General features: G+C 42.1%; 3 protein-coding genes across 3 annotated transcripts in view; 1 reads left to right on the top strand and 2 right to left on the bottom strand.

Moving 5' to 3' along the window:
- LOC137318386 (zinc finger protein 16-like) overlaps window positions 1-19,120 on the bottom strand; it is a 254,149-nt gene that overhangs the window by 109,318 nt on the left and 125,711 nt on the right. The window lies entirely within an intron of this gene.
- LOC137318362 (zinc finger protein 850-like) overlaps window positions 1-19,120 on the top strand; it is a gene marked incomplete at its 5' end in the record, with an annotated part of 98,777 nt that overhangs the window by 36,267 nt on the left and 43,390 nt on the right. The window lies entirely within an intron of this gene.
- Window positions 72-18,592, bottom strand: LOC137318342 (leukocyte immunoglobulin-like receptor subfamily A member 6). Its single transcript, XM_067981227.1, has 4 exons — window positions 18,511-18,592; window positions 8,471-8,503; window positions 2,998-3,282; window positions 72-373 (listed from the first exon to the last, which is right to left on the bottom strand). The coding sequence occupies exons 1-4, from the start codon at window positions 18,539-18,541 to the stop codon at window positions 72-74; spliced, it is 651 nt and encodes a 216-aa protein (XP_067837328.1). The 5' UTR covers window positions 18,542-18,592.

The raw sequence follows: 19,120 nt of genomic DNA, 5'->3' as shown, positions 1-19,120 counted from the left end.
CTACCCGAGCGCACAGTTAAAATCTACCCCTAATGGTGTTGAATAAACATTTTCCTAATCTCTGCACCCCTTCACTCACCTGCTATAGTGACCGTCACAGCCTCGCTGATCTGGGACCATAAATACCTTCTATTGACGGTGGTTCCATATTGACATTGGTACCGCCCTCCTTGGTCTGCTCTGCTGACCTTGAATGTTGCAATGTTGTCCTTTGCGAGGACTTGATCAGAGTACAGCGGTGAGCTACCTCTGTAAAAATGGAAGGTTTTATCGCGATAGTATCCGGTCACGATGCAGGTAATGGTAACCGTCTCTCCTTTCAAATACACCCCAGTCGGTTTATCAGGGGATATCCTTGGCGTTGTTATCGGATCTGTGGCAAAATGAATGGAAAGAACAATTAGAAATGGATCTGTGGATTATGTGTACGGTGGAAGTTTGGTAACTCAATAACGATTGCGCTGTATTTTCGGGAACAGTTGGAATCGATGGCTGAAGTTCCTCAAAACGGGAATTAACCATTCATTAGTGGAATCAAACTGAGTTGCGAGAGAAAAGAAATAAGTTTGTGGTTCTATTTCCAAAATCAGATTTTAGCCCTGAAATTGCACTCTGCGATACGAGGGGCACATGGAAATGCGTGGATTTGAAATTCCAATTTCTGGTCATTTAGCCTGTGGTGCAAACCGGATTAAAAAGAGTGAACTTCTCTGTTAAACCGTGGAGATTAGAATCTCAAATAAAGGAGGTAAGTGATGGTGGGCTCGATTTCATCATTATCATTCTTGGGGATGAGAATCAATGACCTCACTGGGACTGAATATTGAGCTGAGAGCCTGCTGCACCGTCACATGTCCCGTCTTTCAGATGAGACGTTAAACCGAGGCCCCGGCTGCCGTCTCAAGTGAATGTAAAAGATCCCACGCCACTATTTCGAAGGAGAGCAGGAGAGTTTTCCCTGGTGTCCTGAGCCAAATATTTATCCCTCAATCAACACCACTAAAACAGATTATCTGATCATTATCTGATCATTATCACATTACTGTTTGTGGGACCTTGCTGTGTACAATTTGACCGTCGCGTTTCCTGCATTATAACAGTGACGACACTTCAAAAATATTTGATTGGCTGTAAAGCGCTTTGGGACGTCCTGAGGTCACAAAAGGCGCAAAATAAATGCTACTTCTTTCTTTTATTCAAAAACTGTGGCTGTTTTCCTTGTAACAACGGAGAATGGGGGTAATTTAGTGGCCGTCTTTAAATCTCAGAAGGGATGGGACCGAGTATAGAGACACAGGCGGTTTCCGGGAGTCCGAACGAGTGGAGATTGATAAGTTAAAAATGGTATTTCGGGCAGGGAGCAGGAGGGACATTTTAAAGCAAGTGTTGTGAGGCTGTGGATTGAAGCAGAGACCATGTCAACATTTAAGAATAGGTTCGATCGACGGTTGAAGGGAATTGGGAGCAGAGCACGAACATGGGATTAGGGCTATTGCTCGTGTGGAGGATAAACACCAACACGAAGTGGTTGGGCCGAACGGCCTGTTTCCGTGTTGTAATTTCTCCATAATCTGTATGACATCCTTGTATTCCTCCAGCAACCGACTGGAATCAGACAAGCAGAATTGCAGCTGTCTTGCACATTTTAGTTTAAGAATCTCTGCGAAGAGAAATATGTTAAACGTGCATAGAACTTTAGTTAGACCACACTTTGAGTGCTGTCTACAGTTCTGATCTCCATATTACAAAAAGGATATCCATATTACACTGGACAGGTGCAAAGCGATTTATTGGACGATTCGAACACTGAGGGGATACTGAACTGCCTGGGACCCTTTTCTCGAGAAAACAGAAGGTTTAGGGGTGACCTGATTGAGATCTTTAAGATTATGAAGGGATTTGATGCGGTAGACGGAGAGAAAATGTTTCCACTTGTGGGCGAGACCAATACTCGGGGGCCATAAATATAAGAAATTCACCAATAAATCCAATAGGGAATTCTGGAGAAGCTTCTGTGCCGAAAGAATGCTAAGAATGTGGAACTCATTACCACAAGTAGTAGTTTAGGCGAATAGTATTGATGCATTTAAGGGGAAGCTAGATTAATACATGAGGGAGAAAGGAATAGGGTGGAGGAGGCGCTTGTGGAGCATAAACGCCGGCACGGACCTGTTGCGTCGAATGGCCTGTTTCTCTGCTGTAAATTCTATGTAATCGTAGGAAACGAATCTTGTCCAATATTTTTATAAGTCTTCCCATTGGCTCTTGGTTACAGTATTCTCCAGCTACAGTTAACTGTGAGTCACGATTCATTCCTAGACGTTTGTGTTTAAAACAATTAAAACTCTGCAAACAATTATCCAACTTTTAATATTCAGTTGTGGCGATGTTATTGGAATGAAACTTGTCCAATGACAGTGCAATATGCGGCCGGGCATTTTCACCAAATTAGCTGCTCTGTTTTCTGTTTAGTTTCTGTGAAGTGCGGCGTCTATTCACCTGTTCACAACGAATCATTGAATCTTATAGCACAGAAGGAGGCCATTCGGTCCATCGTGCCAGTGCAGACTCTTTGAAAGAGATACGCAATTAGATCAACTCCCACCGCTCTTTACCAATTACCTCTGCATTTTTTTCCTTTTAAAGTATATATACAATTTATTTTGAATGTTATTACTGAACCTGCTTCCACCACCCTTTCAGGCGGTGCATTCCAGATGACAACTCGCTGCGTAAAAATAATTTCCTCATCTCCTACCTGGCTCTTTTGCCAATTACCTTAAACTGTGACCTTTGTTTGCCGAACCTTCTGTCAGTGGGAACAGTTTCTCCCTGTCCACTCTATCAAAACCCATCATCATTTTGCACATCTCTATTGAATCTCCCCTTATTCATGTCTGCTCTCAGGAGTACAATCATATCTTATCTAATATCGCCACATAACTGAAACATTTGCCTCGTTGTAAAGTTGCAAAAACCCTGCCCTGTCTCACTCACCTGTTACTATTATTGGCGCCGAGTCACTGAACGAGGACCATTTCCATTCCCCGTTAATCCGATAACTATACCGGCACTGGTAATCTCCTTGATCATTTCTGTTGGTTGTTGCAATTTGATACACTGTGCTGCTAGTGGAAAATTGCAGTTCGTTCCCATCTTTGTAAAAGGCATAATTGCCACTCCGGTATTTTTTGTCGTCAAGGCAGTTAATCGTGATGGTTTCTCCGGGTAAGTACACGCCAGTCTCTTCATTCATGGTAATTTCAGGTTTCACCAGAAGTTCTATGTAAAAAAGACATTGACCGTCAATGAGCAGTTACCAACAACGCACGTTGGCGGCTAAGCGGTACAGAGAATGGGAAACTGGGCGCTGCTCTCCCAACCAACAGGAGAACATAGATCAGTTTGTGTTTGCTTATGAGCATAAAACTACAGAGCTATTTGATAGATAGAAGAGAGAAAGCGAGAGAGAGAGAGGATACGGAAAATAGACAGGCAGAAATAGTGAGAGGGAAAGAGAAGGGGAAACAGCGAGGGAGACAAAGAGAGAGAGACGGACAGACAGACAGAGGGGAGTGAGAGAACCACAGAGAGAGACAAGGAAATGGTAATCAGAGAGAGATGGGGCGACTGAGAGAGATGGAGATCGGGGCGTAGAAGGAAGATTCAACGGGTTAAAAGAGATCACGCCAGAGGCTTGGGAGAGGGCAGGAGAGAAACACAGAGCGACAGAGAGGAATGAATAATAGGAGTGGAAGAGAAACAGAGAGAGGAATGCTGTGAGAGAAGCAGGAGAAATGGCAAGAGTGGTATCAACGGGGCTGGATAGGAAGAAAAAATGAGAGAGTGGGCGGGAGGGAGTGACAAGTGCAAGTGGACAGTGGGACGAAAGAGAGAGTATGAAAAAGAGAGGCAGGGAATAGACAATGGGCAATGAGAGAGAGAGAGTGTGGTGAAATAGGAGAGGTGACTGAAATGAAAAAGAAATGGAAAGAGGAAGTGAGCGGGAGAAAGAGAGAGAGAAGCTGGACCTTTAACCTCTCCCTCAGCTATCTCTGTCGCTGATTGGCTCGCCGAGCTCACAAACTCCCTTGGTCGAGAAACCACGCCCAACTTAATTTTGGATCTCCGCCAAGCCGGTTGTCCCTTTAACTGAGAAATTGGGAGGAATTTCTTCTCATACAGAGAATGTGAAAGTCGCTGGCAGGTGGAGTGGTTGAAGCAGGTGGCATTGGTGCATCTTAGGGGGGCTAGATGCATACACGAGGGAGAAGGGAACAGAGGGCTGTGGGGGCAGTGTGGGAAGCGGTCATTCTAAACCCTGTATAGACCAGCAGAAGCGAATGGTCCGATTCTGTGCTGTACATTCTAACTAATTCTATGTAATCAACCCCCCTACAGAGCTGTAAATATCTTTGGAAAGTTTCGGCCGAACTCCCATTGTTTGATAGTAATGTGATGTGTGAAAATGCACATTTCTGAGATGACTGGTACTCCAGCTAATTTTCCCCGCCTGCCTGTTTGGGAGTTAAGCTTTTCCAAACTATATCTAACGAAAGGGAAATATAACATTGTCTCCACACTACCATAAAGAAGGAAAAACATCGATGTTAAATTGTCATGTTCAAAATATTAATTGATTCTCACTTTTCAGTGTCGATTTTATGCGATTCTGCCCAAGCCCAAAAGGGATTGATAACAGTGATCATCTTTTGTGTTGGCATTGTTCGCCGACAGATGGCGCTAGTGCACGTTTTTTCGGGCATCTGAAGTTGCAACCTAACAAGAACATAAGAACATAAGAAATAGGAGCAGGAGTAGGCCATATGGGCCCTCCAGCCTGCTCCGCCATTCAATAAGATCATGGCTGATCTTCTACCTCAACTCCACTTTCCCGCCCGATCCCCATATCCAGTGATTCCCCAAGAGTCCAAAAATCTGCCGATCTCAGCTTTGAATTTATTCAACGATTGAGCATCCAAAGCACTCTGGGAAGAGAATTCCAAGCATTCAGGACCCTCTGAGTGAAGAAACTCCTTCTCATCTCGTTCCTGAATGGCCGACCCCTTATGTTGGGACTATGGTCTCTAGTTCTAGACTCTCAAGTCAGGGGAAACAGCCTTTCTGCATTTATCCGGTCAAATCGACTATGAATTTTATACGTTACAATGATATCACTTCTCATTCTTCTAAACTCCAGAGAGTTTAGGCCCATTCTATTCAATCTCTCCACATAGGACAATCCTCTTATCCAAAGAATTAATCTAGTGAACCTTTGTTGAACCTTGTCTAAAGCAAGTGTATCCTTCCTTAGGTAAGGAGACCAAAACTGTACACAATACTCCAGGTGTGGTCTACCAGAGCCCTGTAAAATTGCAACAACGCCTCCTTACTCTTATACTCCAACCCCCTTGCAATAAAGGCTGTCATACCATTTGCCTTCCTAATTGCTTGATTTACCTCCATGTTAAATTTCTATGATTCATGTACAAGGACACCCAAATACCTCTGACTACCAACATTTCTTAGTCTCTCACTTTTCAAAAATATTCTGTTTTTTATTCTTCCTACGAAAGGGAATAACCTCACATTTCCCCACATTATACTCCATCTGCCATCTTCTTGTCCATTCACTTAACCTGTTTATATCCCTTTGCAGCATTTTTACGACCTCTTCACAACTTACTTCCCCACCTCGCTTTGTATCGTCAGCAAACTTGGATAAATTACACTGGGTCCCTTCATCTAAGTCTTTAATATAGATTGTAAATAGCTGATGCCCAAGCACTGATCCTTGCAGCACCCCACTCGTTCCAGCCTGCCAATCTAAAAATGAACCGTTTATACTTACTCTCTGTTTTCTGTCCGTTAACCAATGCTCAATCCACGCTAATACATTACCCCAATCCCATGAGCCCTAATCTTGTGTAACAGCCTCTTTTGTGGCACCTTATTGGATGCCTTTTGAAAATCTAAATATACTACATCCACTGGTTCTCGATTATCGACCCTGCAAGTTACATCCTCAATAAACTCTAATTGACTGGTCGAATACGATTTCCCTTTCATAAAACCGTGTTGACACTACCTAATCATATTATGTTTTTCTAAGTGCCCTTTTACAGGCTAACTCTCTCCCTCCTTTCTTGAATAGCGGGTTTACATTTGCTACCTTCCAATCCACAGGGGCTGTTCTAGAAACTAGGAAATTCTAGAAGAACAAAACCAATGCATCCACTATCTCCACAGCCACCTCTTTTAGAACCCTACGATGAAGACCATCAGGTACAGGGGATTTGTTGGCCTTTAGCCCCATTAATTTCTCCAGGACTTTTTCTTTACTAATCTTAATTGCTTTAAGTTCCTCACTCTCATTAGACCCTTGGTTCCACATTATTTCCGGTATGCTTTTTGTGTCTTCTACTATAAGACAGATATAAAGTATTTGTTTATCGTCTCTGCTATTTCCTTATTCTCCATTATAATTTCTCCTGTCTCTGCCTTTAAGGGACCCACGTTTACTTTCGCTAATCTCTTCCTTTTTACATACTTGTAGAAGCTCTTATAACCTGTTTTTATATTTCTTGCTAATTTACTCTCAAGCTCAATTTTCTCCTTCTTTATCAACTTTTTGGTCATCCTTTGCTGATTTCTAAAACCCTCCCAATCCTCAGGCTTACTACTCCTTTTGGCACAATTGTAAGCCTTTTCTTTTAATCCAATACTATCCTTAACTTCTCTAGTTAGCCACGGATGGATCACTTTTCCCATGGATTTTTATTCCTCAAGAGAATATATATTCGTTGATAATTATGAATGATTTCTTTAAATGTTCGCCATTGCTTATCAACCACCATATATTTTAATCTAATTTCCCAATCTACCTTCGGCAACTCGCCCCTCATACTTACATAATTATCTTTGTTTAAATTTAAGTCCCTAGTTTCGGACTTAACGCTCAAACACAATGTGAAATTCTATCATATCTTGATCACTCTACCCCAGAGGATCCTTGACTCTAAGATTACTAATTAACCCTGTCTCATTACACAATACCAGATCTAAAATAGTCTGTTCCCTAATTGGTTCCTCGACATCTTCTTCCAGAAAACTGCCTCGAATGCATTCCATGAACTCTTCCTCCAGACTACTTTTGCCAATTTGGTTTGCTCAGTTTATATGAAGATTAAAGTCCCCCACGATTATTGCATTAACCTTGTTACATGCTCCTCTAATTTCCAGATTTATACTCTGTCCAACACTGTATCTACCGTTAGGGGGCCTCTAAACTACACCCACCAGTGTTTTCTGCTCGTTGTTATTTCTCAACTCCACCCATTCTGATTCTACTTCCTGATTTTTTGAGATAAGATGTTTCTCTCTGTATCTCATCTTTTATTATCAAGGCTACCTCCAACAACGTCCCCACACACCCGCCACAAACTTTTCCATATTGCCTCACTTTTCCATAAATCAAGTAACCTGGAATATTTTGATAGATTTTTGTTCGGCAAGGTTATTGAGGGATATGGAACCTAGCCGGGTAAATGGAGTTAAGATTCAGTTCATAGAATTACATAGAATTACACAGAATGTACAGGGCAGATACAGGCCTTTCGGCCATACATTTCCATGCTGGTGTTTATGGTACACACGAGCCTTGTCCCTCCCTCCAAATCTAACCCTATCTGCACATCCTTCGATTCCTTTCTTCCTTATGTGTTTATCTAGCTTCCTCTTAAATGCCTCTCTGCCAGTTGCCTCAACGACAACATGTGGTAGCGAGTTCCACCGTCTAACCACTCCCTGGGTTCTCCTGAATTCCCTATTTATTAGTGACTACCTAATATTTATGGCCTCTAGTTCTGGTCTTCCCCGCAAGTGGAAACATCATCACTACGTCTTCCCTAACAAACCATTTCATAATCTTAAGACCTCTATCAGGTTACCCATCAGTCTTCTCTTTTCCGGAGAAAAGCGCCCCAGCCTGCTCAATCTTTCCTAATAGGTATAACCTCTCAGTTCTAGAATGAGCCTAGTAATTCTTTTTACACTTTCTCCAGTCCCCCAATGTGCTTTTTATAATATGGAGATCAGATCAGTTCACAGTACTCCAAGTGTGGTCTAAGCAAGATCAGTCATGGTCTAAAGGAATGGTGGAATAAGCTCGAGGGGCCGAATGGTCAACACCTGTTCCTGTGTCCCTATGTTCCATCTGGAGTGTTGTTTGCAGTTCTGTAACCCACGACAGAGTAAGTGTATAGATGTGCTGTCCATAACATGGACATATCCCATAGTGCCTTCGCAATGACAGCTGCTGAGATACAGACCTGTATTACTGCTACCAATGACACAACACGATTGGTTACAGTAATCAAATTCATTTACATAAAAACTAACTGAATGATTTAGCAGTCTAGAACAGTAGTTATTAAATTTCATTATTTTAGAGAAAAACGTCGACACTAACCTTGAGAAATGCTCCGCCGAGCCCCAAAGACAACTAAAAGGAGAAAACATTAATTAGTTAAATTAACACCAACACCTTTAGACGATCAACATAACAAGCTGATTTTCGTGAATTGTTTTATGGATATTTCTCAGTGTGATTGCATTGGTGGCATTTTGGTCCGTTTCGGTTAAACTCCCACTCCAGAACTTGAGACATTTCCAGATTTCCACTACCCTTTGTTTGAAAAAGTACTTCCTGCTTTCACTCCAAATGGTCCAGCTCTAATTTTAATACCATGCCTACTTGTTCTCGATTCCCCTCGATAACTGAATAAAATCAATCGAGACGTCCCTTTGTAAAACATTCCAATTACCCACGGCAAGTATTAAAAGCTGCCCTTGGGCCTAATGACACAAAACCGCATGAAAACTTGTTCAAAAAACACGAAAGGCCCATTTTGTGGCTGAGTGAAACCGTCAGTAAAAGACAAGGGAAAGCAACTGATGTGGAGTGTGTGTGCAGACACTGTGTATCTTTACAGATCTTCACATGCGTCCACATCACGAAACAGAATTGCAATGAAAGCGTCGGAGCTCCAATATGGAATCGATGGATGCATTAACGGTGGGAATTGAGATTTTAAAAATTGCAGATTATGGGGTTAATGCTGAGCACAACGGACAGCTGCAGCACTGTGTTTGTTGAAGGGCGTTAGTCTCCAGCCACTGTGCAGGTCTATTTCTCAGTGATGTGGTGAACTCGAGCATACTGAGGGAGGAAGTTAAGTCTAAATAATGAGATGCGAAAGTTGTATGAATTTACTGGAAACCGATACTTTTACAAACAATTTACTCACTGTCACAAATTGCACAATCCGGGTGTCCTCGGCATGGAAGGAGGAGGAAAATCGAATGCCAATAAGTAAAGCAGCAAAAAGTATTTCAGGCTGAAGTTAATTGCGACAGGAAATGTTCACAATGGACACCTGAGGTTTCAGCTCAGAAGCGCTTCACCTCAGACAAACAGGAAGTTAAACACTGACAGTAAGAGCAGAGCATCAGAACCAAGGATGTGTTTAAACACATTGAATGAAAATACATTGAGGCAATCTTTGTAATACGTTTCAAACAGAATAATTAATTTTCGAATGCCACCACAATTACAATCATAAAATTATACAACCTTGCAACGCAGAAGGAGGCCATTCAGCCCATTGTGCCTGTGCCAGCTCCTTAACATAGAAACATAGCAAAAAGGAGCAAGGGTAGGCCATTCGGCCCTTCGGGCCTGCTCCACCCTTCAAAATGATCATGGTTGATCATCTAACTCAGTACCCTGTTCCCGCTTTTTCCCCATATCCATTGATCCCTTTAGCATTAAGAAATATATCTATCTCCTTCTTGAATACATCTAATGACTTGGCCTCCACTGCCTTCTGTGGTGGAGAATTCCACAAATTCCCCACCCTCTGAATGAAGAATTTTCTCCTCATCTCGGTTCTAAATGGCATATCCCGTATCCTGAGACTGTAACCCCTGGTTCTGGACTCCCCAGCTATCGGGAACATCCTCCTTGCATCTAGTCTGTTTAGTCCTGTTAGAATTTTATATGTTTCGATGAGATCACCTCTCATTCTTCTAAACTCTAGTGAATATACGCCTAGTCGACCCAATCTCTCCTCATACGTCAGTCCTGCCATCCCAGGAATCAGTCTGGTAAACCTTCGTTGCACTCCCTCGATGGCAAGGACATCCTTCCTTAGATAAGGAGACCAAAACTGCACACAATACTCCAAATGTAGTCTCACCAAGGTCCTATATAACATCCCTGATCCTGTACTCAAATCCTCTTGCAATGAAGGCCAACATACCATTCGCCTTCCTAACTGCTTGCTGCACCTGAATGCTCACTTTCAGCGACTGATGTACAAGGACAACCAGGTCTCATTGCACCTCACCTTTTCCCAATCTATCACCATTCAGACAATAATCTGCCTTTCTGTTTTTACAACCAAAGCGGATAAATTCACATTTATCCACGTTATACTGCATCTGCTATGTTCTTGCCTACTCATTCAACTTGTCTCGATCACATTGGAACCTCTTTGCATCCTCCTCACAGCTCATATTCCGCCCAGCTTTGTGTCATCTGCAAACTTGGAAATGTTACATTGAGTTCTCTCATCCAGTTCATTGATATATATTGTGAATAGCTGGGGCCCAAGCACTGATCCCTGCGGTACCCCACTGGTCACTGCCTGCCACCCGGAAAATGACCCGGTTATTCCTACTTTCTGTTTCCTGTCTGTCAACCAATTCTCAATCCATGCCAGTATATTCCCCCCAATCCCATGTGCTTTAATTTTGCACACTAACCTCTTTGGTGGGACCTTATCAAAAGCCTTCTGAAAATCCAAATACAACACATCCACTGGTTCTCCCCTATCTATTCTACTAGTTACAGCCTCAACAACCTTTAAAGTGCTATCCAATTAGTCCCAGCCGCCTGCACTTTGTCCATAGTCCTGCATGTTTTTTTCCCCGTTAAAGTATTTACCCAATTCCATTTTGAAAGTTACAAATAGAGTTGCAGTAACAGACTGATTCTCGGGCATTCATTTATTAATAAAATTGAATTCAATTCTGTTAAAATACATGCAGAGATGGAATCCCACCTTGTGTCTCCTGTATTTGATATAAGGCGACTTATATACAAACTGATTGGGAGAAATAGGAGGATATAATCAGCATCTTAATCGTGTATTATGCTGCAAATTTAACTGGGCCTTGAAACCAAACTAATTTATTTCTGAGTCCAAATTATTAAAGTTATTAAATGACGTTGAAACCACAAGATCTAATTGACATTTTCACGAGAAAGAAATCTATTTGTTCCAGTTTCCACCATTCATTTATCTAAAATGTCAAGTCACCTTGTAGCTCGGTTGGAAATGTAGTCAACTTGAAATTGTAGTAAGCAGTGAGGAGGATAGTAGCAGACTTCAGACAGACTGGTAATAAAATGGGCAGAAACATGGCAGATGACATTTAATACAGAGAAGTGTGAAGAGATGCATTTTGGGAGGAAGAATGCAGCGAGGCAATATAAACCATATGGTGCAATTTTAAAGGTTTTGCAGAAACAGAGAGACCTGGGGGTGTATGTACACAAATCATGAAAGGTGGCAGTACAAGTTAATAGATCTGTTCAAAAAAATTATAGGATCGATGGCTTCAAAAATAGACATTTACCTGACGAAGGAGGAAGCCTCCGAAAGCTTGTAGATTTCAAATAAAAATTGTTGGACTATCACTTGGTGTTGTAAAATTGTTTACAATTGTCAACCCCAGTCCATCACCGGCATCTCCACATCATTTAAAAATAGAGGCAGAGAGAAAAGAAGCAAAGAGGTTATGCTAAACATTTATAAATCATTGGTTTGACCGCAGCTGAAGTGCTGCGTCCAATTCTGGGCACTACATTGTTGGAAGGCGGTCAAGACCTGACAGAGGGAGCAGTGGAAATTTATTGGAATGATACCAAGGATAGGGAATGTCAATTAATTGGAGAGACTAGAGACTCTGGAATTATTCTCCTTAGAGCAGAGAAAGTTAAACGGTGATTTAATAGAGGTGTTCAAAATCATGAAGGGTTTTGATAGAGTAAATAAGGGGAATATATTTGCACTGGCAGAAGAGTCGGTAGCCAAAAGGTACTGATTGAAATGAATTGGCAAAAGAACCAGAGGCGAGATGAGGAGAATTTGTTTTTGCAGTGAGGTCTATCGAGATGTCTGTTTGCAAATAATCCCAATAATCCATAGTCAGTATCAAAATGTGCCTTTGTGCCTATTGACACAAAACAGCGTGAAAAGTTCTTCAAAATGTACAAAAGCCCCGTTTTGGGACTGAATGAAACCGTCACTGAAAGATAAAGGAAAGCAGCTGGGTTGGGTGTGTGTCCAAACATTGTGCATTTTTACAGATTCCCACATCTCAACACCACAGAAATGCAATAGAAGTGTCGGAGCTCTATTATGGGATGGATGGATGCATGCATTAACGGTGGGAATTGATATGGAAACATTGGAGATTAAAAGCTTCATGCTGATCCCAACGGGCAACTGCAGCACTGAGTTTATTGAAGGACATTAGTCTCCACCCACTCTACAGATCTATATCTCAGTGATATAGTCATACTGAAAGAGGAAGTGGAGTCTAAATAATGAGAACCGAATGGTGTTTGAAGTCACTGTAAACTGGTACTTTTACAGACACTTTACTGACTGTCACGAATATCACAAAATGAGTGTCATCGCTTTGGAGGGCAAGATCCAAGATGAATAAGTAATGAATTTTAAAATATTATGCAATACATTTTGGTCAGAGGAGTAAGGAGGCCACGTATTCCTTGGAAAATAAGAATCAAAATGGGGTATAGGAGCGAAGGAATCCTGGGGTACAGATTTACAAATCATTAACAATAGCAAAGAAAGTTAACAAGACCATAAAAAGCAAACACAGCACTGGGGTTCATTTCTATAACAATAGAATTGAAAAGCAGAGACATTATTTTAAACTTATACAGAACCTTAGTTGGACCACGCTTAGATAACTGTGCTGAGTTCTGGTCGCCACATTTAAAAAAAGACGGATGCAGAGGCACTGGAGAAGGTGCAAAAAAGATTCACAAGAATGAAACCAGAACTGAGTGGTTACGCCCATCAGGAAAGATTGAACATGCTGGGGATCTTTTCTCTAGAAAAGAGAAGGCTGAGGGGTGACATGATAGAGGTTTTGAAAATTATAAAGTGGTTCGATAGGGTAATCGTAGAGAAGACATTCCCACTTGTGAGACAGTTCAAATCCAGGAGCCTAAATATAGAATAGTCACAATAAATCCAACAGGAGAAACTTCTTTACCCAGAGAGTGGTGAGAATGTGAAACTTGATGCATCATGGAGTAATTGGGGCGAATAGTATAGATGCCTTTAAGGGCAAATTATATAGGTACATGAGAGATAAAGGTGTTGGAGGATATGCTGATAGGGTTAGATGATATAGGGGGCGAGACTCGCGTCGAACATAAACACCGGCACAGATCAATTACGCCGAATGGCCTGTTTCCATGCTGTAAATTCTATATAACATCAGACTGAAGTTAGCAGTGAGAGCAAATACATCAAACCGAAAACTGTGGTTCAACATTTTGAATGTAAATTCACTGTCAATCTTTCTGATATGCTTTCAACCGAAAGTTAATTACCACCAATATTAAAGGTGTAGTAACAGAATTATTCATGGGCATTGATTTATTAATAAAATTCAATTCTAGTCACTTAAAATACATAGACATATTTAATATTGCAACTAACATCTCCTAAGCTATGAATAAGGAGATGTATTTAGGGACAGCATTCGATCAGAATAGGAGAAAGCAGAGGAAACAAACAGTCTCACGGCAAGAGGAGGACAATGCCTCAGGAAACTGACCATTCACAATTGCAGCTGGTTTGGGGCCCGGAATCGAAGTTGGACAGTCAGCTCTTTATTCCGAATAAGGTCAAGGGATCAGGAGGTGGGTCTAATGGGCAAGCTCAGCTCGGAAAGTACATGCGTGGAGATCGGAGGGAAACTAGAAAAAGGCTCAAGATCAGGGCTGGGTGATTGGAGAGCCTTAGGAGAGGTTGGGCGTGGTGATATTGGGAATTGTGGGATGCAGCAGAGGCACCTGAATGGATGGTCTTAATCTTAGTGACTTCGGTTATGTGGAGAAACTGGAAAAACTGGGATTGTTCTCCTGAGAGCAGAGAAGGTTAAGTGGAGATTTAATAGGTGTGTACAAAATTATGAAGGGTTTTGATCGAGTATGAAGGGAGAAACTGGTTCCACTGGCAGGAGGGTCGAGAATCAGAGGATACAGATTAAAGTTAATTGGCAAAAGAACCAGAAGGAGATGAGGATAAATTTTGTTCCGCCAAAAATTGTTATGATCTGGAATGGTGGTGGAAGCAGATTCAATAGTAACTTTCAAAAGCGAATTGGATAGAAACTTGAAAAGGGAAAAAATGCAGAGCGATGGTGAAAGAACAGGAGAATGGGATTAATTTGACAGCTCATTTAAATGCTGTCACATTCATGACGAGCCAAATGGCCTTCCTCTGTGCTGTAAGACTTCATGAAGTTCACGAGGTCCTCTTATTTGTTGTTGGAGGAGAGTGTGGAGGGGGCTGGGAAAGAGATTTATGGAGATTGTGTGTTGTGGGCAAAAGAAGCTGGAGGTTATCTTTGGTCCCCAGGGTCATTCTGGAGCAGCAGGCGGTTTTCAGAGAGGACATAGTGCTTGTTCTAATTCTGGGTCAGCCATATCTGGTGATGGATGGCTAAACCAGTGGTGATCCAGATATGCTCAAGTCTGCACCCCTTGGAATTAAACCAGCAGGAACGATCAGGATAGAAGAGAGTAAACGTTTTACTCGGGGCAAAGGCATCAACGGTTGAAGAACGGGAGTGGTTGAGAAGTTACACAGCCGCAGAAGTATGATGACAAATGGCGGGTCAAAGTCTAGGCAACAGGGAGTGTGAAAGTGTTTATTCCAAAGTTGGAACGCAGAAGTAATTTGATTTGAAGTAAGTAAGGAGATGTCGGTTATGATGGTTGCAAGGAAGTGACCGAGGCCTTGGCAGTGTACAACTCTGGGCACCACACTTTAGGAAGGATGTCAAGGTCTTGGAGAGGGGAAAGAGGAGATTTACCCGGATGATACCAGGGATGAGGGACTTCAGTTGTGTGGAGAGATTGGAGAAGCTGGGGTTGTTCTCCTTAGAGCAGGTAAGTGTAAAGGCAGACCTAATAGAGGTATTCAAAATAATGAGGGGCTTTGATAGATCAAGTAGAGTGAAATTGTTTCCGCTGGCAAGTGGTCTGTAACCAGAGGTCACAGATTTCAAATAGTTGGCAAAATAACTAGAGGGAAATGAGGAGAAATGTTTACATAAAGAGGTTTGCGAAGATCTGGAACACACTACCTGAAAGGGTGATGGAAGCAGATTCCATCGGAACTTTCAAAGGGCAATTGAACATGTACTTGAAGGGGACTAATTTGCAGGGTTATGAAGAAAATAATTCGGGTGTGTTACTAATTTGGATTGCTCGTTCAAGGAGCCAGCATAGACTCGACGGCCGAAAGGCCTCCTCCCACGTTGTAAGATTCTATGATTCTATGATTCTTGTCAACTTGAAATTTTAGTAAGCAATGAGAAGGTTGTTGGCAGAGCTCAGGAGGACATTGGTAGATTGGTGAAAAGGGGAAACACGTGGCAGATGACATTTAATGTAGAGAAGTGTAAAGTGATGTATTTTCGAAAGAAGAGTGAGAAGAGGCAATATAACCTAAATGATCAAATTGCACAGCGGGAGCATTAACAGAGAGACCTGCGGATTCACATTCACAAATCTTTGAAGGTGGTAGTTGGAGATTAAACGGTAAATGCCGACCCTCCTGCCAGTGGAAACAGTCTCTCCCCAACTACTCGATTGAAACCTTTCATTATATTTTTCTGAGCAACGGTCAGCAGTAGCACTGTGTTTGTTGAAGGACATTAGTCTCCACCCACTGTGCAGATCTATATCTCTGTGATATGGTCAATTGCAGCATACTGAAGGAGGAGGTGGAGTCTAAATAATGAGAACAGAATGGTGTTTGAACTCACTGGGAACCGATACTTTTACAAACAGTTTACTCATTGTCACAAATGTCACAATTCGGGTGAACGGTATGGAAGGAGGAAGTAAATTGAACATGAATAAGTAAAGAATCTGAAAATATTGCAGGCAGAATTTAACAGTGATATCAAACACTTAGAACGGAAGCCAATGGTTTCAGCTCAGAAGCGCTTCACCTCGGACAAAGAGGAAGTTTAACCGCTGACAGTAAGGACAGTCAGCAGAACAAGAGTGTGTTTAAACACACTGAATGAAAATTCATTGTGCCAATCTTTCTGATTTTCTTCCAATCGATGGTTATATTCATTAATTCTTTGAAAGCAACCACTATTAGAGGTGCAGTAACGGATATATTCTCAGGCATTCATTTATTAATAAAATACAATTCAAGAGACTTAAAATGAATAAAAATATTTAATATTGCAACTAACATCTTCGAAGCTTTCATTAAGGGGATCTATTTAGGGACAACACTCAAACAGAATGGGAACCCCTGACAGTAAGAACATTGTAGCAGAACCAAGAATGTGTTGAAATATATTCAATGAAAATACATTGTGGCAATCTTTCTGATAGGCTTTTAACCGAGTAATTAATTAATTCTTTGAAATCCACCCCTAATAGTGGTGCAGGAGCACACTGATTATCAGGCATTCATTTATTCATAAAATTGAATTGAATTCACTTGAAATTGATAGAGATGTTTAATATTCCACCTAATATCTCCTAAGCTAGCAATAAGGGGATATATTAGATTGTGCCCCCTTGTTCTCCATTTCACCACCATAACTGAATAAGGTCTATCGAGAGGTGTAAATTTGTAACTAATTCCATTAATCCATGGTAATTATCAATTGGTGCCCTTGGGTCTATTTACACAAAACAGCATGAAAAGTTGGAGATAAGGGGTTAATGCTGAGCCCAACTTGCAGCTGCAGCACTGTGTTTATTGAGGAACATTAGTCTCCACCCACTGTGTAGATCTGTATCTTAGTGACATGGTCAATTCTAGCACACTGAAGGAGGAAGTGGAGTTAAAATAAAATCCTCGAGCTGAATGTCGCCTGAATTATTCACCAGAAATATTTAGTTGTACAGACAGTACACACGCGCTCATAAATATCACAAAACCCCTAAAATCGAGATGCAAGATGGAATAGAGAATGAAAAATAAGCAAGCAAACTGGAAATGGCCAGTGCTGAAGAGAACAGTAAGAGCAGTTGGCTTCATGGCGGAAGAAAGCGGTTTCAACTCAGAGGAGGGTTAGTTCAAAGAAAGAGGAACTTAACCTCTGACAGAAGGAACAATGTCTCAACACCAACTGAATAACTAAAAATATATTTACTAGATTATCCACTGAATGTGTTAAAATGTTTCTTCTCCCCTTTTTTCTCTCTATCTCCCCCAAAGACGTGCATTCACGAAGGGAGTTGCTCACGGCCGCCCTCCAATACCCCACCGCATTATCTGCTCATGTCTGAGTGCAGGGGGTTGATTGACCTGAGGTCAGCCGTGGTGACCCCTGTCGAACTGCACCCTCCTAACGCGCATGCTCACTTCCAAGCATGGAACATTTCGTATCAGAGAATCAGAGAAGGTGACTGCACGGCAGGAGGTCATTCGGCCCATCGAGTCCGTGCTGGCTCTATGCATGAGCAATCCATCTAGTCCCACTGCCCCGCCAAAAATAGCAGGGCTCGTTCGAGATCAATTAAGATGCGATAAGGCGACACTTGGCCGATATTTCATTCAATGGCTTTGTGGCACTGAGCCCACTGGTATCGCCCCCACTCCACCCCGCCCCTCCCCCCCCCCCACCTTGATAGAGATCAGCAAACTCAGCGGATGTCGATCGTGGAATTTTCCTTTTATATACATCTTACTCCGACACTGTAGACAGTAACTGGGCTATCGGGAGACCAATATCTCCCCTTTTCAGCCCGTCTCAAGGCGCCTCACGGGAGCGTTATCAAACAAAATGTGACACCGAGCCACTGAAGGAGATATTAGCTCAGGTGACCAACAGTTGGTCAAAGCTGCAGGTTTTAACAAACAGATTCTCATAGATTCAATTATCAAAGAAAAACTAGATCCGAGATACTTTAATACCGATATGAAGAGAGATTGTCCCCTCACCGTTACACTCCCCTCACCGTTACCCGCAGAGAATTCAGCACAAGCAAGCAACCGCTCTGAATGCTTTCCAATGTAGAAGGCTCCACACCAAATTATGAGATACCGGAGTTCGGACACCGCCGGGTTCAGTCTCACTCTCCCGCTTACAGTTGCCCACTCAGACCGGGAATTGGTATAAAATTGTTTCACGACTCACCAAACAGCAATAAAAAGGCGGTTGTATCCATTTACGAAGAAGTGCTACTTTGAGGCATGAGAGCTGTGAGGAACGGCGACTGAATCACTTGCTCCAACTCACTGAAGGACAAACCCGGAAGGTTTGAGAGACTGAGAGCGGATACAGAGGCTGGGTGGGAATGAGTTGGTCCCCACAATTGAAGCAACAACACAGAGTTTTGTACAACCTGAAATAAGATGTGGCTTGGAACATTGCAATGATCTAACATGGCAGCCTTTGACTATTAGACGGTGATCACAGGATGAAGGGGTGAGAATGGACCATGTACCCAGAAAACAGCGTAAATCATTTGTGTTTAGTTAGAACGATTGCTCCCATCATGGTCAGGATCTCTATTACTGGGAAGGGACCGTGTCCCACTTCAGGCACTCGGTGTCAGCATCAAGCACCCAAAATTCAGGCGCAGGAAAATGTAACAACAAAGTGCCTCAACCCAAACCTCAGGTGAGCTACTGTATCGATTATTGCTTTTCTATTTCCCAAAACAGCCCACCCGTGGGCTAGTTTAGCGAGGTGTTGTCCGCATTAAATTACAGACGATTAAAAATAAAACTGGAACATCCAAACC

Source organism: Heptranchias perlo, unplaced genomic scaffold, assembly GCF_035084215.1.
Source record: "Heptranchias perlo isolate sHepPer1 unplaced genomic scaffold, sHepPer1.hap1 HAP1_SCAFFOLD_70, whole genome shotgun sequence".
Lineage (NCBI taxonomy): Eukaryota > Metazoa > Chordata > Chondrichthyes > Hexanchiformes > Hexanchidae > Heptranchias > Heptranchias perlo.
The sequence above is the reverse complement of the archived record's forward strand: the minus strand, read 5'-3'. Positions and strand labels throughout refer to the sequence as shown.